Source organism: Camarhynchus parvulus, chromosome 4 (genome assembly GCF_901933205.1).
Source record: "Camarhynchus parvulus chromosome 4, STF_HiC, whole genome shotgun sequence".
Classification (NCBI taxonomy): Eukaryota; Metazoa; Chordata; class Aves; order Passeriformes; family Thraupidae; genus Camarhynchus; species Camarhynchus parvulus.
Genome location: NC_044574.1, coordinates 49,275,751 through 49,298,251, shown reverse-complemented (window position 1 = coordinate 49,298,251; position 22,501 = coordinate 49,275,751). Strand labels below are relative to the sequence as shown.

General features: G+C 43.7%; 1 protein-coding gene across 7 annotated transcripts in view; it reads right to left on the bottom strand.

The window, feature by feature from the left end:
* The window catches only part of EPHA5 (EPH receptor A5), a 191,433-nt gene that overhangs the window by 12,963 nt on the left and 155,969 nt on the right, over positions 1-22,501 (bottom strand). For 4 of the 7 annotated variants that reach the window (XM_030947989.1, XM_030947990.1, XM_030947991.1 and 1 more), the window contains exons 9-15: positions 19,944-20,009; positions 13,288-13,355; positions 11,798-11,923; positions 10,593-10,778; positions 6,999-7,060; positions 5,992-6,201; positions 4,026-4,175 (exon numbers count right to left, since the gene is read on the bottom strand). In XM_030947989.1, the coding sequence (XP_030803849.1) occupies positions 4,026-4,175; positions 5,992-6,201; positions 6,999-7,060; positions 10,593-10,778; positions 11,798-11,923; positions 13,288-13,355; positions 19,944-20,009 (868 nt within the window). The remainder of the gene's footprint in view (positions 1-4,025; positions 4,176-5,991; positions 6,202-6,998; positions 7,061-10,592; positions 10,779-11,797; positions 11,924-13,287; positions 13,356-19,943; positions 20,010-22,501) is intronic. The other 3 variants (XM_030947993.1, XM_030947994.1, XM_030947995.1) reach the window with 1 other exon arrangement.

Genomic DNA, 22,501 nt, shown 5'->3' with positions numbered 1-22,501 from the left:
AATTTGTATTACAGTAATAAAAGTCTGACTGTATTTCAAAAGAGACTTTGAATGCTAATTGATGGATGGATTCAAGGCAAAGGCAGAACAACCATCTCATATATCATTCAATACTGTCTGGGTCTAGTAGTTTCTTAGTGTGGCCACATTTCTGCCAGGAATTTAAAATGTCAGCCCAAGACTATGCAAATTAAAACCAGGGGAGTTGTTGCACTGATTTCAAATACAAACTATCTATGGTTTTATATCTAAAACAAGAGATATGCACGTGTGTTGCCTGCCCTCTTGAAAGGCAGAAATGAATAAATGAGGGCAGAATTGAGAAAGACAACTTGTTTTCCCCATTTTGGGGCAGATCTGTGGCAGGGCTTTAAGCTCACAGCTCCCATTTTGAACCATTACAATTTTCAGGAGAATGCAGCTCATGTTTCAAGCCACAAGGTTTTGTGTCTGTGCCAAGGGAGTCACGGCAGCCCATCTTCACACCCTCCACTCCCAAGATTCCTTGATGAAAAGGAGCTGGAAGCAGGTATTTGCTATGACCACATGAAAACCACATGTGCTTCACTCTTCACTCCAAAGACTACCTAAAATGCCATTCACTCATTTCACAATTTGAAAGCATCCTGTGTCGGAAAAGAAGGCTCTGTGATTAGCATGGAAGCTGTTGTCTTGGTGTTTAGTGGCTAGATGAGTAGTACAGGATGAGCTGTGTCAGGCTAGCACTGCATTTCAGAGGGCTTCAAAATTCAAAATGGATTGGTTTGAAATTGTCCTCCTCCATCACAGAGCTTTTTGCTAAATGTAGAGTCGCAGGAATGAGCCAGGCTGACTGAGCAGCAGTAGTGGGAACCTCAGCCTCCCTGAGGATGTACATAGCAGAGAAGTAGTTAGGTGAGGCTTCACCATCTCCTCCAAGGGTAAAAAGCACAGCAGAAGATCTGGGCCACAACATGTGCAGTCCTTTTCTGCCCATCTGAGATTTTATCTTTCAGTGGAGCAGTTGCACACTGTCCATCCAACCTACACTTGCAAGGAGATCTCTTCTATGGCCTGGCTGTTGCTCCCAGCCCCATCACACTGTGCTATTTATACTCTCTGTTCTTCACACCATGCTTTTCAGCTGGTCCCTGATTCCAAATTTGCAGCTATAAAGAAAAAGGTTCAGTGTGGCACAGCCATGAGAATGCTATTTGCTGTGTCCATGTCTGTATTTATAACAATAATGGGTCATCCTCCAACTGTAGCAGAAAGAAAATAGTAGCAAGACAGGGAGCAGACCATCTGGCACCAGATCAGAATATCTGAACTATATCTGCAGTGGGGTTATGCATGCTGGATATTCCTGGCAGTAACATCACAATCAATAGCGTTAACTCAATTTACAGGATGTCATCCGTCCTGGTGGTACAATGTAAATGGTATCAAAATGCTGCAAGAAGCTAGGATGCTGAAATAGACTCTTGCATCTGAAGGTGCCTTCAGGCATCTAGCAGTAAGGGTAGCAAAAAAACCAAAACAAGAAAGACTGAGTCACTTGCAGCCACCACAGTGATTAGAAAATAAGAAAGTGGGACATTTGCTGCTCTATTCATTGGTGTACTGATTTGTAAGACTTGAGGGTTTAGAATTTGCACCTAAGGAGGCACTTTTGTCTCTCTTCCTCTTCTGGACAAGCACTATTCAGACTGGGGTGACTGAACTGGATGTTTAGGAGAGGACAATTTGGGATGGTCTATTCCAGTAAAGCAAAGATTCACCAGTCTGAACACTAAAAATCAACCAGCGTGATTATTTAGCTTATCAACCTGTGCAACACAGGCCACAATATTCCTCTGCATAATGTCTGCATCAAAGCCTTATCTGGTGGTCAAGCCAAAGCATATTTTTAGAGGGCTGTCCAGAAACTAGCATGATTTTAAAATGTGATTTGTAGCCTTAAAACATTTTCTGCCCTTTTGCACTTCACCTCCTTTAAAGCAAGCCATCTGTAACAGGGTGAAAATAATTTTGCTCATCATCATCTGTGCTTGAAAATGATGTGCTTTAATTACAGGCCATACAACAAGAAACTCTTGTGCAACAGAGTCCAGAATTTATGTGACCCCTTTTTTCTCAGCACAAAAGCCAGTGCTGTAGCTAACACCACTGACTCTTCTCTCAACACAAGCAGAGGAGGAAAGAAAAGGAGGCCTTCAGGAGCTGAAGGAGGAAGAATTGCATGAGAAACATGCCACAGCACTGAATTAAGTTCCTATGCCGCCACTATCCAGGCACTTACCATCTGCACAAAGGGCAGAGGCAAGTAACAGAGAGGTTACACAAGCATAGCCTAAGCAGGAACTGATGCTCATAAACATCTCAGTTATCCTTTATTTTCTGCTTTCACTCCAGGCAAGTCTGTGCCCCACAGAACATGGAGGCATTTGGGCTTTTTGGAACAGTTCTGTAAAGTGTGGACACTCATAGTGCTGTGATTCAGACAAGGGACTCCCCTGGCCACAGATCATTACCTCCCTGGCACCAGCCTCAATCTTAGCCTGGCATTTACTGAACAACATCTGTGCTGTGCCAGTACATCAGCATTAAAGATAGTTACAGTGCTCAGTGTGAACACAAAAGCTTGGCTCTCAACTCCTGCATTCTCTGCACAGACTATGGAAGCAAGTCCCTGTATTTGATTAAGATAAATCCCTGTGTAGGTACATGCTGCTTTACTGAACTTCCTGCAAATGTGACAGGCTCAGCAATGCAGGAGCAGCGGGGCATTCATGCCAAACAGTGTGTTCAAGTCCCTGGTAAGGAGCATGGCATGACCATCTCAAAGGTACCACTCGTTTCCGTGCCTGGAATCAAAGTGAGATGAGACAGCAGCTCAGTGTGACAGGTAGTAACATCCACTGATGGCAAAGGCTTGCTAACAAAACTCAGGGAGAGCAGAACACTCAGCCAGAGCTCTTGCTGCCAGTGAAACAGCAGAAAATTGCTGGAATAGGAACACTGCTCAAAAAAGCAGAAAGGATGAAACACCAAGTATTGTGCCCAGAGGAAACCCACACAGCAGCAGGATCTCCACAGGTAGCAGGGCTGCCCCACATGCCCCGTTGGTGAATCTGACCTCATGACTAGCTGGGATTCTCAGAGACCTTCGCAAATCATAGCTCTCAGAGATGTGAAGAGGAAGGAGGGACCTAGAAAATCTGGCTACCCCAGGCTTAAATATTTTTAGCCTCAGACAAGGATAGATGTTGATGGTGAGCTCAGGGTAGAGTGCAACCCTGCAGTAGGATCAAAAGATTCTTACCCAGGCTGGGATTGGAGCTGCAGTCAGGTGGGAGAGAGTATTCCCAGGCACCTCAGTGTTTGGAGGTGCTTTAGAGGGTGGCCTCGAGGTCAGAGACTCAAGGGGGCACTGGGACCCAGGAGCAAGGGGACACAACTCGAAGAGGACTGTACAAACAAATGAGAGCTTCTGCAAGCACAGACTTACAAGATGTTCACAACTGGAGTAAAACTATTCTCTTGAGATCAGCAATGCAAGAACGACCAAGACTGTTGGAACTCTATGGACTGCTGTCATTAGATCAAATGACCCAGCTTTTCTGCCAGGAAACAAAGCCCTCACCACAACTCTCGTGAGTTTCTGTTTTATGTGGCTGCAGGGGTTTGAACACACAACTGAAACGCTGCCAGTTTATCAGCATCTATCCCCTGGCAGGCCTTTGTCATTAAGCAGAGGAGGGACAGGCTCCAGCTCTAACAGCATTAGTGAAGCTCCAGCAGGCTGCTGGGGGAAGCAGGCTTGCCTCCATGTAGACACATTTCCCTCTGCGCACAGCCTGTTCTGGGCTGCTGCAAAAAACAGAGCATCAAAGGGGAGGGAGGATCATTTTTGTCTGGCACGGGGCAGCAAAGCCATTCTTACAGCAGCTCTCCTCCTCCAGTCCCCATTCTGCCTCTCTGACAGCAGAATGAGTGCTGAGCCCTCAAAGCCCCATCACACAGCAGCTCTGGCACGTGCTTACATCTTGGTTTGTCATCTCCCAGTAAGGCCTCTCGCCGTAGGACATCACCTCCCACATCACGATGCCGTAGCTCCAGACGTCGCTGGCAGATGTGAATTTGCGGAAGGCGATCGCTTCAGGCGCTGTCCATCGAATGGGGATCTTCCCTCCCTAAATGGACAAGAAATGGAGAAAAAACCCCAAAAAATAGATTGCAGAGGAGGGCAGAGAACACGTGGAAAAAGTCGAAATAGCTCTTCTCAGAGCACCAAGGGATGTTATTTTCTCTCTGGAAAGAGACATCGAATTTTAAAGTAAATCTGTTTGACAGCATGGGGCCCCTTTCCACATTATCTCAGCCCATAAGCATTTGTAGGCTGCCTACTAATTGGCTGTCCTGAAGGTTTGTTGTTTGAATGTTGTTTGAATGCTGGGACATGTATAGGATCAACATCTCAATTATGTTGCACGGGTTGGTAAGGGAATACAGTTCCTCCATTTCTGAGAGCGAGCGGGGGAGGAACAGACAGTTCTGAGGCTGAGGAAGACTTTGATCTAACGAGGGCTTCATGCAAATTGCTGCGGAAGTAATTCCCTTTTTTTCTTTTTTCTTTTTTTTTTTTTTTTATAATGCAGTCCTGGTTCTGCAGAGAGATCTGTGTAGCAGGCACAGAAATCTGCATGCGCAAAGACCAGCCGGCTTAGCCTCTGCTGTGGGACTCAAAATGATGCCACAGCTGTCAAATGTGCTTTGCTGTTTCCTTTTCTCCTTTCTATCATTTTAGAAATCAAACTTCAGATCAGCTCTGAGAAGGGAAAGGGGAGGGAAAGGAGAGTCTGGATTAAGGAATACTTTTCTCATTGGGTTTAAAGAGCTGTCTCTCTTGATTTATATTAAAAAATAGTTTGCTGTGAAGTCCCTTCCTCTACGTGTTGAGCTAAATATTGGAAGGTCTCCCTGAATGCCCCCTAACAGTGTTTGTTATTGGAAAAAGACAGGATTTGGAACACATTTTCAAAGCAACTTTTAAAAGGTCTCTTCTTCCCATAATTACTTATTCACAAGCTCAGCAGCGCATGCCTTAAGTGAAGGGCCAGATTCTCAGCAGTGCCAATTAGCACATGGCAGCACATGGGAGCCACAGCAGGGCTGGCCAAGAGCCCTTCAGCCTGCAGGGAAGTGCCAGTCCAGCTGTGCACTGAGTCCCATCATGGGGCCACGACTGACAAAAGCTGGAAGGCCTTTCCAAGATGTCCACAGGAACAGGGAACATGACTCAAGACAGCTCCCACCACCCTCAAAACAATACCCTTGGAAAAACACAGTAGTAAGACATGCCCAAGGAGCGCCAATCACTGCCATTAATATTGGAGGCTCTCTCCAAGTCTGTGCTGTTGAAGGAGGGTCCTGCCCACCCCCTCTCTCCAGTGCCAGTGCCATGTGGGCAGAGCAGGGGCAGAGCACCGAGGTTGGAAAAGCTCTTTCTTGGGTTGGGAGAAATTACTCTCAACCGGGTAATGCTGAGGGCAGTGTGCATTATTTACAGTGGGCATTCATTACACAATAATGTTTTAAAAGGGTGAAATTGTTCAGAAGACCATGACTTGCATCGCAGGATGGGTGCCTGAGCAAAGCAATTGCTCTTTCTTCCCTTTGGTATTCACCAAAGAGGACAGAATAGAGCTTGGAAGCATTGGCAACTTTGCAAAGTTTGCTACTTGACTCGTGTACCCTACTTGAACTTCAGAGTTATTAGTTAAACTCTGTGTTATTTAAACTCTGTGTTATATAAACCCCCACTATAAATTAAAGGCATTTGCAAAATTAATCTGGTGACAATTAACTGTTATCACCTGATCTAACCCTCCTGCACAGTTTAGAGGCTCTGGATTAATAGAAACTCTTTGTTAGAGAGCCTGAACAGCAAAATGTGGCAAGAAATACGTTTCCCTTGAGCTCAATCAGTTTGGTATCCTCATAACTGACCCTGGTTGTGTACGCTGCTTCAGGGTCATCCTCTAGGACTCTGGAGAGGCCAAAGTCTGACACCTTGCAGACCAAGTTGCTGTTGATCAGGATGTTCCTGGCAGCCAGATCTCTGTGCACATAACCCATGTCAGACAGGTACTTCATTCCGGAGGCGATGCCTCGCAGCATCCCGACCAGCTGGATGACGGTGAACTGCCCATCATTCTTCTGCAAAAGGAAGGAGACTTTTGATGAGCTGAGAGCCTCTGCACCCTCAACATTGTGTGTGCAGGAATAAAAATGCAAAGGCAAGTCTCCAAGGAAGGAAACCAGGAAAATTAACAATTCATTACTCTCATGCTCTGACCATGAAGCTTTTCTAAGTTTCACTATTTAGATTAAGATCTCTAGAGACAAAGCTAAGGAAATGTAGTTCTTTCAACTTGAGATCAAGGAATGAGGTGCATCTACTGGTGGCTGATAGAGAGACTGTGACTGGAGCAAACACATGTGTATAAGGTGTATAAGGGCACCAGGCTGGGCTGTTTCTCAGTCAGGCAACTGAATGGCACCAAGTTGCATGGAAGTCCTACCTGTAGAGGTTCATGAACACTTGAGGGGGTAGGAGCTCTTCCCCATGTTGCCACACTGCATTTCGAACCACTTCCCTCACTCTCCCTTCTCTAGCTCTTACATTTTATGGAAAAACTCTGACAAGTCTGGGGTTTGCTATGCTGCAGTACGGGTCTGCTCCTGAACCACACCACATTTTGCAGGCTAAGTTAATACCTTCCACTGCCTTCTAAAATAAATGTAATATCCTCCAATTTATTCTTACCTGTTTCTATCACTGAATGTCCCAGGTCCTTCATGATGCTGTGTAAATGCAGATCAAAGAGACAACTGAGCTACTCCTGCCCCTGGACAGCACCAACACCCAGAAAACATTTTTATTGACATTAACCATCTACAAAGAACCCAAAACAAGTCCCCAGGTCCCCCTGGAAAGAAGATCTAAGTAATACCTTTAAAAATGTATCCAGAGAGCCATTCTCCATGTATTCAGTCACTATCATTACTGGTTTGCCTAGAAACAAAATGCATGAGTTTGTTAGGAATTTATCTAAAAACCATGAGCAATAAAAATTCTTTTAATAGTGTGTCTGCATCTGGATATACAGCTACGCAACAGTAAATCTACACCAAGACACTGCTGTCCCAGCAGGATGACAAGAGTTGTTCCCAGAATATATAGAGAAGTAGGGAAATTGAGGAGGAGGGGATTAAAAACTAATACCATATTATGGGTGGGGTACCAAGCCCTAGACTGTTTAGATGATGACTGAGAAGGATGTTGCAAGCTGAAGCCAGGCAGCCTTGTTCTTGTCTCCACCAACAAGCTGAAAGCTTGCAGAGGCCAAAATGCATACAGCAAAGTCTTTGGATCCTTCCCCCAAGCTTCAACACCCTAAAATAACAACAGGAGCCCAAAAAGAGCAACAAGGATGATCTGAAGCTTGGGCTTGGTAGCCACCAAAACTGAGACTAGGAAAGGATGGGATTGCATTCCTTGTAATTCAAATTACTACCCTTGCAAACACATCTGGAAGTAAGAGAAGGAATATTTACACTGCAGAACAAAAGCTCATTAAGTGTGGAATGAGTGCAAGTGGAAATCAAAGTAAAAGTTCTTAACAAAAGACCTGGTGTCCTATTGTTGACAGGAATAATAATGTTTTTCCAAATCTGTTTGATTAATTTTCATGCCTGAGTCATTTTAATGGTAATTATATATAGTTTTTGCTCAGTTTTTAAATCTAATTTCTCGCTAGCTTGCCACAATGGTGTAGCAATAATTAATGTGGTGTGCTCCAGCCCTTGTAAATTCAATGAAATCTTATAAGAACATGTAAATTATTTTTTATTTAAATCAATTTCCATTAGCTAGCACAAAGCACAGACAAAAGAGAAGCTGTCAGTTATTTGTAAAGTGCATTATAAATGTCTTTTATAGAAATGATCAACGAGAGCTGCCGTGTGTCATAACATGCACATGAAGGTAAATACTAAAAATCAGTGCATGTCCTACCATTTAGATAGATCTTAATTTTCCCATTTTTTATTTCCTTAACTATTTTGCCTAATTTACTGCTTAATTATGTACATAACAAAGGTAATTGTGAACTTGTCAATCAAAATACTCATTGCTGTGTAAACATTACCTTCTCAGCATGAAGGACCTGTGCTGCTTCAATTCTTTTACGTTACTCTCACAGCTGCTGCCCAAGCTTGAAACTCACTCAAAATATTACTTTTGATATGAGCAATGCACCTTGGGACCACGAAAAATATTGCTGAATCCCAAATGAAAGATGGGCCCCACCTTTAAGGATGATGGCCATCTGTCTACACACAGCATGGGCTGAATGTAGGAGGGAGGAGAGATCTCAGGGGCCATTGTTATTGGATGGCAAACACGTCAGTGGCTTTGCAGGGAAGAAAACTCCAGGGATATCTCAAATGTTAATGTTTTGTTTTGATTTTAAAAGCTAAACACCCAACTGTAGCCTAGGGTCCTTTATCTCGGACACTTCAAGGCAGCGTTGCAGTGAGAATGGTGTCTTGTTATGCCACCACCCTGGGGGACCTCCTCCAGGCTCCTGCCTTTGGATGCCATCAGAGAAAAAAACAGCAAGATTCCTGGCACTTATGTTTCATTATCTGACTGCTGCAGGTTGGCAGCAATCATGGAATAAATTAACCCCATCTCCAAGAGCGTGGAAATAAGGATACAAATAGATAACTTTCAACAAAGTAAATTAAAAGTAAACATCAGCCCTTCCGAAGTGCTGGGCTGATTCTCTGTGTAACTAGGGCTTCCTCCTGCTGGCATTACATGGTCATAAAATATATGTGGATGGCACTCATGTCAGTGGTGTGCACATTGCATCAGTGCAACCAAATGGGATGCAAATGAAAACTGCCACTACCTTTGTACAGCAGAAATAGCAAAGGGTTTGTCTGCAAGAGGACAATGAACATGATTAGTCCAAATTAACTAAGGTGTGCATTCGAACTATATTGGTTAAATACAATGATATTCTCATTCAGAATTTAAAATGGCCTAATTAAATTCAATTTAACCTAATTTACTTCCAAGGTAAATCAAGATGCAGCAAAGACCCTAAAGATTTTGCCCTAAAGATCTGATTCTACAATAGGCCAATGACTGAGATACTGAAGGGTAAAAGAAGTTAAATACTTAGAAATTCATAAAAATTGCTTTGGTCCATGAAAAAGAAAAGGGAAAACCCATGAAGATGTCTGCTGGAAAAAAATTTTGAGTGCAGTAAACAAATATTTACTGAGCTAATGAGAAGCTCTGGGTGCATACTGAATCCAGACTCTAGTTACTCCAAGTCCAATTTAGAAGTAGGGCTCCCTGTGTTTCCACAGCTTTCGGAGCAGACAGCCACTTTATATAAAGGCAGCTTGCTAGGGAGGCACATTCTCACTAAAAGTGGAAACTCCAACCATCTCCTGAGGCCCCAGCAGCCAGAAGGACTCAGGCCAATGCCAGTAGCAGCTTTCATGGATGTATAATCATCACTTGCTCCTTGCCCAATATTCCACATTCCGGCAGGGCTAGAAATTGGAGCTCTTACACAGGTTGTCCCCATGAGATTTTGGTATTTATTAAAATTTTGGGAGAAATCCATTTTGGTTATTTTCTTCTTAAAAGTTTCAGGAAATGCAATTTCAAAGAAAAATGCAAGAAAAAGCTGTTGATTACAAAACAGCATTGATTTTGTGGAGATTACAAGGACAAACAGCTGGAGCCTCTGCACATTCTCTATTACAGCTCTGAAAAAGAACTAATGTTGGAGATGCTTCCTCTGAGGAATGACAAATGGTACTGAGAGTAGCACACGGCCCTGAATGCCACCATCTGAACAGCAGCAGCTAAGCAAGCTCTGACACTGCCAAGCATGAAGGCAAGAGGGGAGACAGCCATTCACACCTGTGAGGCTGGTGCTTCTACACTTAAAACACAACTTAAAATAAAAAAAGTAGTTATTTATTTTAGAATTTAGAATTAGCTAACAAAATAGTCCTTGATGCAAATAATGTAGGTCCTCCAAGGCTCTAAAATGGATGAATAACAACAACTTGACACATTTTCCACAGGCTCAGCACAGCACCAACAGCCTTGTGCTGGGCAATTTGGATGTGCCGTTCCTTTCCCTGCCCTTATCTTTAGTGCATACTGTAATTTGGAGAATAACTGGGCTGGAAAAGCTACAGAAGGCTGTTTTGCTAACTGAGCAGTCAGATCTCGGTAACTCTCAATCCCTCCCATATGCCAGCACCATGGGCAACTACTATCAGGGTCATCTCCAGCAGATCCCAGAGGGAGTTTGTTTTAATTGTGGTTTTATGCATTCCTGACATCTTCACCTACAGTACTGTTCTTCTTCCCTGCTTCTAGAAAGCAACACTTTTTCTGGAGAAATGATGAAAAGTGCATTCAGAACAGGCATCACCTAAGTCTTTCTCCCTTAACCAACTCTCCCAAAGCCAGAGCTCACAGTGAGCAGCCCACAGCAAGTTGTACCTACTTTTTGTGACAACACCTTCCAGGTGGATGATGTTGGGGTGGTCAAACTGCCCCATGATGCTTGCTTCTCCCAAGAAATCTCTCCTCTGTTTCTCTGTGTAGCCCACCTTCAGGGTTTTGATAGCCACTGGAAACTCACGCTTTCCCTGCAGCTTCAGCCTCCCACTGCAGACTTCCCCAAATTCACCTGCAGAAGAAAAGGAGAAAGAATAGGATCACACCACATCAAAGGAACACATGATGTGCCTGTGTCTACAGGATGCAGCACAGCCTTGGCTGATGGAAAGCACAAAGGGCTGCCCTGCATTCATAGGTATGGACTGCTGAACATTGCAGTGATGACTATCTCCAACAGCCACTGCACCACAAGCCAAGTAATTCATAAGCACAAGAAAACTTTGAGTAAAAATGCAATTTTCCTATATTTAAAGAGATATGCTTTATATATTCCACCAGGCTTTTTTCTCATTTAATATTTTTGTCTGTCATGTCCTATACCACTGTCCTGTGTGGATAGCTGTAAAACTCAAACCACTTGCTTCTTAACCTTCCTTTAGTAAGTTACATAGAGGGAAAACTGTCAGCTTTTCACAGTAACATATATTTTTAAAGACTACAAACTCTTTACAATTTTATTACTACTTGTCCCAAAAAGTAACCTAAATGGATTTTTTTTTTTGGTGAACACTAAATTACATCCAAATCCACAATTTCAGAACATAGAAAATACTCCTAAGGTTGGATGCAAGTCCTAACAAACAGCTTTACTGGAAACAAAATGGGAGTTTCTTCTTCTAACCAAGGAAGTCTAAAGCTTTGGACTTTGGCTTGTGCTTTTTTAATGTCACAGGTGACCTCTTACTTTTAATTTTTGCTTCAAGAGTGACCTTAATGTTGGGGGATAAAAAGGTTCAAATGGTAAAAAGAATGTGAAACATAAGTGACTCCTTTCCCTCAGCATCCATTGAAATAGCTCAGCTGACCATTTGTGACCATTTTCTGGACCATTTTCTGAATTTTCAATTCAGCTCCTGAATTTTAAAACCACAGTCAGTGACAGGTCTGTCCCAAACTTCAGCTGGAACACACTCACCTTCACTTGCAGGGTACCTAACAGCTCAAATATTTCACAGCCCTTCCCAGATCTCTCATGTTAAGAAAACCAACCCTTCATGTCGCAAAGGGTCATGGAATGCATCTCCATACCAGCTCCGATAACTCTTTCGATGGTTATGCATGAAGCTTCAATTTCCTTAGCAAACTCGTGGACAGCTTGATTAGGGTCCTCGTAGGTGTGGGGGTCAACATAGGTCCTCACTCCAGGCAGCTTAACTGCAAACACAAATTAAGCACATTTAATGGCACATAACAACACGGAAAATGGGCATTAGACACTCCTGTCCCTGGCACTCTGCTCTGCTGGAAATTAATTTCCATGGTGAAAACGAGTATCATTCTTGAAAAATGATATTTAGTTTATATGTGACATATGTGCAACTTCGGCATATTTAGAGAAGCACAGGAGTGCTCAGCTGGAATGCTGTGCAGCTAAAAATCCCTTTTGGTGCTGTGTGATGGGTTGGTCCAGCTGGTAGAAAAGGACTCCTTTCTGGAACTAAAGAGGGTACACCAGGAGGAAAAGTACAAATAGCAAAATGTTACAGGAGTAACTTGCAAAGCAAGCTGGATGGATGGGGGTTGATGGAGAGCTGAAATACATTATGCCCTACCAGTCACACATCAGCTAATCAATCGCCCACATTATTTCAGATGGAGTTACTGAGATTTAAAAGAACTGCATATTTGCAGTACAAAGCCTGTGGGTTGTATCAGTATGAATATAATCAATAGTGGGCTTTTTCTCCAGGACTTGAGAGGGGAAAAAGTATTTTCATTATCCATATTATAAGTTTATTTTGACAATCATTAAGGCTACTCACATGAAGAATTGCTCATCAGTCTAATGAGACAGCTACATTACACTGTGGCTCTTAATTGATTTGCTTCCTGCTGCCTTCATTACATAGCACTAATGGAAATTTGACTTTCACTCACAATGTGTTTGCCTTTTCCACCCCAAAAGGCACCTCACTGTTACCCATCCCCAGATCCCACAGCTCTTGATGAAGGAAGGACTGATAGCAACCATGAGATTTACTTTTTAGTATCACTGCAGAGGGGTTTTCTATACAAGGGCATTAACACAACACTTCTGAAAGCTTCCTAGGTGCAGAAATAGGTGTTATTCCTCACACCTCTGCAGAGGCATCCAAGCTGAAGAGCAGCAGTGGGCTTGGTGCTCACAGCTGCCTGAGGTGAAGCAAAGGTTTCAAACAGGTATTTTGGACTGACGCATCCAGACCACAAAAATGTTGGGCTGTTATGTGCTGAGCAGAAAAAATTAATAACATCTTGGTTCACAAATCAAAGACAGAAAAACAAACCAAAATGGCTCACTAGAATGATCTGGTGCAAACATACAGGTGTGAATAGCTCAGCACATATAAGGACTGTTCAAATCTTCAGTTCTCTGTGGGGCTTGCAGTAGGGGCAGGGGGGAACTTCTGCACAAACAATTCTTTTGTCAATAACCACCAAAAGCAGATTTTTTTTTTCCTCAGAAAACCACCTCTCAGTTGAATTTCTCATTACCACAGAAAGCCAAAACCACATATATATGTTTGCTCTTTACTCACTGTGGCCATTATGAAAATGCATCTTTTCTTCTTCTGGATCTTGCTTAGCCTTGCTATAGCCACATCGCCTGGGAAAAAAAAAACCAAACCACAACAGAAGAGTATTTTTGTCTCTGGTATGGCAGAACTCCATTCTCTACTTTGAATCATACAATGCACAAAAACCCAGAGCAGTGACAAACCAAACCTCTCTGGTGGCTCTATTGCTGCTGCCCCAGTTTTAGCTCATCAAACTGGTTGCAATTTCCCAAACGGGATTCAGGGCTCGAGGCCCATGGATTTTCAATTGGACTTGTGTTTCCAAATCCCACAGATGCTTCTCAAAAACTCCACTCTACCTGACATTTAATGCAGCTATTGTTAAGAAGAAGAGAAAGCGGGAACAGGAAGGACAATGAAAGGGGAATGGGATGAAACATTAGAATTGCAGAAACAAAATCTCCTGGACTGCAGAGCTTTTGCAGGCACTGTGGTGTATGTCTTGCATGCCCCACTTCATCCACTGTGCATTTGGACAGAACTTTAAGTTATAGTATTTTAGAAAATGGCCTGGTGTAAACATTAACATCTTATATACATGCAAAATAATGGCTTAAAACAAAGCAAAACCAAACCTGTTGCCTCACTGCCTTCAAGTGTCTCCTATATATTGTTGGCTCTGCACAGCATTTCATGCACATCTCCTGTCTTTCCACAGGGGAGCTGCCATTCAGGGGATCCCCTCTGCCCAGCAAAAAAACAGATGGAAGAAGGAAAGTTGCCTGACCTATCCTGCTCCCACAGGAGTGCCTGACAGTGCAAGGATAGTGCTGGATACTACCATGGAGTCACAACTACAGTTGTATGCAAGTTGCATCTCCCCCAGGGAATCTCCTGTTAGTTTTTGGTTGCTCTTCCCTGACTCTTCATTCTTCTCATTGGTTTTCTAGGTGATAGTTTTGCATTAGCATTAACTGTCTGCTTTGGTGGCATTTCTGAGATCTGCTTCACTTAGACAACCACATGGAAGCCCCAGGACAACTGCAGTGGCAAGAAAAATTGCTACACACACACACACACACACACACACTTTAAAAATACAGGATGACGTATGTAGGATACACATATATATGCCTGTCTTTCCAAGGACCTGATAACATAACTGGAAACAGGAACCGGATCATCCTACAGAAAACTGCATGAACATGAGCCTGAAGGACACTGCTTGGTAGAATGAAAAGCCTGGAACAGACACCTGCAAGCCAGCCAGCATGCAGTGGAGTCACTAGCTGGCACACCTCAAAGAAAGCCTCAGGCCACTAAGAAGCCACTTAAAGCTGAGAAACCTCTCTTCCATTGCTTCTGTGATTTTTGAGCTAGGGACATGTGAGCACTCCAGCATCACTCACAGCAAGGAGGAGCATATGATTAGCAGGAACAAAACTGCAATTAGGAGGAGCCAGTAACAGGCATCTGCATGAAACATACCCTCAGCATGAAGTCCTATTACAGGGAGCTGCTGTCTGCCCAGATGCAAGGGGCCAAGCAGCCTTTTGGCTATAGGATTCTGGCACTGGGTTTGTGAAATGATCACAATTACAGACAAAAGCCTGGACACGATGAGACCCCAACATTGAGCTGGATTCAGCAGAGGTGGATGCTGGACAGTTGAAGAGGGGAAAAGCAACACGAGCTTCTGGGGCTATTCCTGGGAAGAGGGAGCTTACCTTGGGGACAAAGGAGACCTGTGCTACAAGGAGAGGAATAAAAAAGAGATTGCAAAGGTTGTGCAAGCACAGGGGAACGGATCAAGAAGACAAGGGAAGGCTGGCAAGCAGTCTGGGGACGCAGGCAGGGAGATAAAGAGGTTGCACTTGATAAACAGCCAGGCTATACATGCAGGGCATGATTTCAGCAGCAGCAACCAAGCTAAGACCATAACACTTTGAATGCAAACCCCACAAGAACAGCACTGAGGTGCCCAGAGACGTGGCTCAGTTTATCTGCATGTTGGTGCTCATTGCCTTGCTCTAAAAACAGCAGTGCCGTTTCCTGAGATGGGGTCCTGCATCAACTCAAAACTAAGCACTAGGTGTACATGGAGACTCTGGGAGTAAGGGTCATTTCAAGGCACATTCTGGTCTTCACAAACCCTTGGTGAGAATGGATTCTTCTTCTTCATCATATGACCTCCCCTTTAATTAAATAGAGAGATGAGTCTCAGTATCAAGTCTCACTTCTGGCAACCCCAATTTTTTCTGCTGCAAGTTGCCAAAGTTATATCAGTTTTTTGCAGAACTAACTTTTCTGGATGGAGGCATACGACTCAGTTTGCCTTTTAAAAATACACAAATAACTCAGTTCATCCTTCTACCAAAAGCATGTATCCAATACTTCTTCTGTTTTGCCCTTTGGAGCAAATGCCCTTATCTCTTCCTCAGGTTTGGAGCACTTTGCCTATAAAAATGCTTTTCTAACATTATCCTTTCTATGACCTGCATCTCCTGATTCCTTGACCATAAACACAGGAGACAGAGAGACGCCATCCCCTGCATAGAGTGATCCAAGCACACCTTGCTGCACAACAGTCCATGTTTTACTGCCCAGGGATGCACTCCAAGGGCCAACACAAACCAGTCGGCTACAGCTGCCCTCTTCTCTTGAGCTGGGTAACACATACAGCAGCACATCACATTAGCATATGAAATCAGGCTCTGGGACGGCTGAAGCATCGTTAAAACAAGCCTTGACAAGACACATCAAAGTGAAATGGCAGCTAGTGGACTGTGACTGTCAAGCAACAGTTGGGTGTCACTAATAAAGCTTGCTGCAAAGCCTGCCATCCCTTGTGCCCTTCACACACTTTCTCAAACTACCCAGAGTCCACACTGACTGGGGCCAAACTGCGCTTCTTCCATTCTTGACCTTCAGATGCTTTAAATAACACACACAAACAGTTTTTTCTCTTGTCTTCCCCAACTAAATCCCATAAAAATCTGTAATTTGGGGTCAACAGTCCGCAGTTGCTTTGTGAATCTTACTGGCAGATCAAAGTATCGAAATATTGTGGCTTTGCAATATATTTTGGTCAAAAAAAAAGCTCTCAATTGTTTGTGAAATAATCCATTTCTGCATGTGCATTTGCTCTTAATATTTATTGGCTAAGCTGTGAGTCAAAAGCTCTCATGGAAGACTCATTCTCTACTTTATTTTCACTGTACAAACCATAGATTTCCTATATCTTTTCTGTATCATGCACAGCAAAAGCATAAAGATCCTGACACTCGCTTCATCTCCCACTGAGCTGGAGACGCTCAGCCAAAGAGTTAACAGAATTCAGCAGCACACCTGAATCTCAATTCATTTACTCCTGTTGTGGGTTTGTCCCGTTTATGTGGAAAGCAGATGCCTTCCTTGCACAACTCTGTGTTTTTCAATAAAAGTATCAGAGGTAAAAAGAAAAGTGAGACTTTAAATATTCTTAAGGCATCATGTCTTATTTAAAAACTACTTGCAGATTGGCAGGCAGCTCGTAAAATATTTATGGAGCAGATTATAAAAGTGAAGTTATAAAATGATCCCTATATAGGTTTATAAAATATAAAATGGACAGGTAGAAAGATGAACAATCCAGCTGGGAAACCAATGCCCACTACCTTGCATGACAGAAGCCAATTCACAGAGAAAAATCCTTCACGAAGTGAGGCAGAAAGATGCTTGCTCTCCCTGGACTGATGGAGATTCTTTTGTTCTGCCCTGTGTTTCAGGATACCCTTGCTGGATTGTATGTCGCCCTTTGGCCAGTTGAGGCATTCTCCTGAAAAGCACAGAATGCCCAAGGGAAAGAGTTTTCATCTCCCTAGCCAGGGCCACCATTCTGGTCACAGCCCAGGCAAGACACAGCCAGGGGACTCTGAAGCTGGACCTTGGATGTCAAGCCCTACGTGGTGATGTGAAAAAATCTTAACATACTTTTTTTACAGGCATAGGCCAAAGCATTTCAGCATACAGCCAAGGCATTACTGGAAGTGCAGGTGGGGACAGCATTGAGACATCCCTAAAGAGGAAAGGGACTTCACCTTGCCAGGTGCAGTCAGTACCATTGAACAGGTTGTGCCCTGAAGCAGTGTGCAATCTCTCATCCCAGTCTTGAGGAGACCTACACATGTATTTAATCTCTCAAATATGAGATAAACAAAGCATAGGCACTTCTCTGAAACAGAGACAAAACACTTTTTTTTTCAGGGGTGAGACCTTCACTCAGAAGCATGTCTTTTACAATAAATCAACTCAGAGGAATGCTTCCAACCCATCTCAAGCTGTCATTTTACAGGAGGTTTGCAAGGACTGCAAGGTTATTGTTTACAAAGGGTTAGTGCTTATTTCAGACTATTTGTTCCAGGATGTTAAAGCAATAGAGCTGCATACGTGTTGCAGCGCAGGATCGCGTTCCATGCAGAGGAACAAACAAACATGGATCTCTCCATCTGGCCAAGATCCTGTTGCTTCAGCTCATGTGTGGAGACAATAACTTGTTCAGTGAATAGCTTTATCCTTGATAAACAATGCTGATACTGAGCCAGAGGCAGAAGACTACCACTAGTGATGTTAGTCTGTGTTCAGCATTTGCCTTTGCTGCTTGTAATCCTAGGATAAATTCAGTATCAAAAAAACAGGGAATACTCAAGAGACTGGTGTAAACTGAACAGCCTCTATATTGGAAGTTGCTTTCCATTTTTCTGTTCACTTTCCTCTTGCACAAGATCAAAAGAGCAGTAAAAGGTCTGCTGATGACAAGCCAAGACCTTTAGCTCAGTTTAGGAGATCCAGGAGATGGCTGGCCTGAGAGGAACCGGGCAGATTCCCTTCCAAAGGGCTGCAGGCTCACAATCTTCTCAGCTGCTTTCCCAGCACTGCTGTCACCCTCTACACTTGTGTGACCCTTTGTTTGACCTCTGATTAACTTGGATGCCTTACAAAGGAAGTCTCACAAATCCAGCAGTGGTATTTTTAGCCTTTAGTCCTTCCCTGCCTTTGCGCTGAATGACTCCCTGCTTTCCTAAACCACTGCCAGACCAATTAAAAATAATTTAAACAAGATATCGTTTTCCCCTCTTGCAGGAAGCTCCCTCTGAAGTGATTTCCATAAATCTCTCTAAAGAGGTTGTCGTGCCTTCCCATAGCACAGCCAGTGGCATCCGTGCCTTGAAGTAACTTCTCCCGTTTCCCCCTCCCACCCTGCTGCTACACTGGTCTCCCTGCACCTAAGGAGGAAACCTGCAAAGGGTGTTTTCCAGGTCAGCCAAGTTTTCCTTGTGTGTCTCTCTTCTTCATAGCCATCCACTCCAATCCTGGTCTTCTCTGAGAACTATTTTCCATTGCTGTCATCCTCCACTGGGGGCCTTGCTTGAGGACATTTGAAGCATGACTTGCAGCAAGGGACTGCCTCATGCACTGGTACCACAGGCATGACAGACAGTAGAAGTACTGCAAGGTTTTCTTTCAGAGCAATCATTGCCAAAACAGTGGTCCGCATACCAGAACAACTTTTTACAGGCACACACTTTGAGCTGAGCATCCTTGCTTGCTAAATCTGCTCTTAAGCACTGAAAAGTCACAAAAAAACAAGTAAAAAATGCTTCACCAGGGGGAAAAACCAAAACCAAAACCCAAACTCCTCAATCAAAACAAAAAATACAGCATCAGAAGAGCAAAAATGGTCCACCTTAGTGACTGTTGTGCCTCACAGGAAGGACTGCACCATGACCCAGCTACCACCATGCAAAGCCCCAGCATCCCCCAGAAAACACAGCAGAAGAGTTCCACACCTCTCACCAGCTATGCTGAGAAAACTTCCCAGCTTAACAATGCATGTGGGATGTCTCAGAAATTCTGTGGTCTCAAGCAGCTATCTGATGGGGATGGTGATTACACGCGCCTCTTCGGAGGCTTAGGAAGATCTCTGTCCACACAAATATTACAGCTGATACCTTCTTTGGGAAGCAACTCAACTGGCATCCAATCAAACCAACAGAAATTAAAATCACCCCTCCTTTGAGCAGTTAGAAAAGAGGGGAGTACAAGAGAGCAGAAGGTGGTGAGGCAGCCCAGATGGTGGCAGAACAGGACAGCATGCAGCATGGACACGCACCTCAGGACACCCACAGGGATATGCCCACTGCTGCTGGAGCATATCAGGGGCAAGCAGCACCATGGCATTGCTGCGTATGTCATACACTGCCTTCTATGTCCATGACATACACTCCATTCCACTGGCATGCATGTCACATGCCACCAAATAAACACTTTCCTGCACCCGCCTACCCCCTGCCTCCTCTGGGGGCACAGTTCTTCCCCCAACCCCTTTGGATGACAAGAAGCAGGACTTGATGGGTGCCCAGCATCCATGGTGTTTTATCAGACACCTGCTGCAGTGTCTGGATTGATCATGGCATAATGCAGCAGGTTTTTGCCCCTGAGATCCCTGCTCTTGCTGAAGATACACTCTGCTTCAGGTCACAATATTTCCAGTTGTTGGGATAGACAAGCTGGGTACAGAGACTAGATGAGAAAGTGATTTCCAGGCCAGTACAAGAAAGGAAGGGAGAGGCAGACTGTGCACAGAAAACACGGACGGAGGACACGGAGTAGGAGCCAGCACGGGTGGGAACACTGACCATGTTAGGCTCGGATAGGCAACAGCACGCAGAGAAGAAGCCCACCCACAGCCATGATCGCAGCAACTGAAAAGCAAACAAAAAGGCCCAGGATAAGGAATAATCCCACCGCCCTGGCAAGGTGCAAATACATTCACAACATTTGTATATGTATTTTCTTCCTTCTTATTGCATTTATTATTTGGACCGGAACACCTCGGGCTGCAAAAGTTTCATGGCATGTGCTATTGTTGGTGAAACATGCCTTGGGGAGAGTGTCTAGATCCTGGTGCTGTAAAGCAATTAACCATGTGCTTCCTGTACTGGAGTACCACCATCAGGATTAATGGGGCCACCCATGTGCTTAAACTTAAGCACCTGCCTTGAAGCAGGCAAAGTGACTTTTTTCCACAAGTGTGCATGTGGTACAATTACAATTGCCTTTAAAAAAGGAAAAGCACTGGATGAGCATGAGCCCTGCTTTTGCAGATCCTTATGCATGTACTCACAGAGCCCTTTCTGCATCTCCTTGTGTCAGGGAAGCTTTGCACATGTTAGGCATCTGCAGAAGGAGGACCTTGTGAGAGCATTCAGCCTAAATAGACTCGAAATATGGTGAGCTGAAAGGCACTCCACGCAGCCACAGCTTGCCTTTGAAGGCTGCTCAGCCATTACTTTAATCAGACTATGGGTTTGCCTGGCATCAGTTCTCAACCCAATGCTGGCTGCACCTCAGTATTTGCCCTTTATCCCTTGTGAGAGAACTTGCACGGACAATTTTTCTGTTACCAAATCTATTAAGACAGTTCATCCTGGAAAAGAACACAGTGCAGAAGAAACAACAGGATGGACTTCAGAACAAGCAGGAGCCCAGTGGTGCAGGTATACTCCAATTAAAGTCAGCTGAAGATCTCCTCACTTCATTTCTCCTCAGTCATCACAAGAAGTCATTCTTGAAAAAAATCCTGTGCACATCAGATTTTTATACAGTATGACTTACAATGCCTAAATACATTAAAATCGTTTATTTAGACAAAATTAACATTCTACAACTGCATTGCCTTAAATTATGATGCAAAATAACTTCAGGCATGCAATGATTTGCAGAATTATACACTGGATTATGTGCTTACTTAAATTAAAACTGGTGAAGAATGTCTTCTAAGCTCCTTTTGCATCAGCAAAAGAACTTGCTAACATTTTCTAAACAGCAATGCCACTATCTCTAACTGTAATTAACAATATTTTCTATTTTCATAATGCCCCAGCTTGTTCAGTCATACTAATATGGAAGGAGATCAGCCTTCATTAACCCACTCTGTAGATCCAAGTTAACACCAGAGATCCAAAACTCAAAGGTACACAAAGGGAACCCAAGCACTAAATATCTTGAGTCAATTTTGCCCTTTTCTTCCTTTAACCCTGCAGGATCTGAGTGCAGGGAACTGGTGCATCTCCAGAAGATCAGTTTGGCTGTGACCCTTTAGCTTAGGTTTCAGCCAGGAGGCCCCCAGGCATTTTCTAATGCTGCTGCCACCAGACCTTCCCACACCTCCACACCACTCAGCATGCAAAGTCAAAGTTTTCCAAACAACTGTTCAATTAATGTGAAAAGCAACTACTTCCTTAAAATGAAAAGAGCTCAACATTTCCCTGAACAAAGAAAAGTCTTTAAGAGCTCCTCAGCAACAGGGCTGCTCTGAGATGAAATAGGTTCCCTGCACTGAATCCAGATCTCACTCTTTTTATACAGAATAAAAAACAAATGTTCAGGTGTAAGAGAAATGTACTTCAGTGTAGCCTTGCTCCTACAAACCCATCAGCTTTGCACTTGTGGTCAAAATATTCTGAGGTTTAACATTAGGGGAAATCTAAAGTGCTTAGAAACAAACTAAACAGGATCAGTGGACAATAAAATTCACTTTCCGGTGCATGGAGCACTTGGTTAGGTAAGTGAACTTACTAATTGGTCTGAACAGTCAGGACAAAGGAAGATTTATTACTACTTGTGTTAAAAGGATGGCTTGATTTGGCAGATAAACTTCAAAATATAAAAATCCCAAGGCAAATAAAACCGATGTTAAACTCAAGCAAAGGCATCGTGCATCTTGTGGCCACTAGATTTGGGTGCCTGATGGCTTCTAGGAGGGGCCCAGTTCCCATCTCCTCCTTTCCTGCAGGGCTATCTTAGTCTAAAACCTGAGGAGCTGAAAGCAAAAGCCTTCCAGACAAGATCAAATGCTATGGGTAAGATTGAAATGCTTTTTAATGAAATACAGCTGGACTTCTCCAGGGTTTTAGACCTTTAGCCATCAAGCTGACCTATACTGGAGAGCAGAGTTGAACCAAGCACTGCATACATCAATTTTATTTGCAAAGTCTCCTCCAACCTCACTGAATCAACCCGCAAACTATGAGGAGAGCTAGTGGGGGCTGCTACTGGTCAGGAGCCCCTCTGATCTGCTGCAGGATCACAGATGACATGTCCCCATAACAGCAGAAATTATTGAGAAAACACCTGCAGTGTTAAATCCCCTTGGCTGGGAAAGAACAGGCTCTGAGGCAACACCATCTCCAAA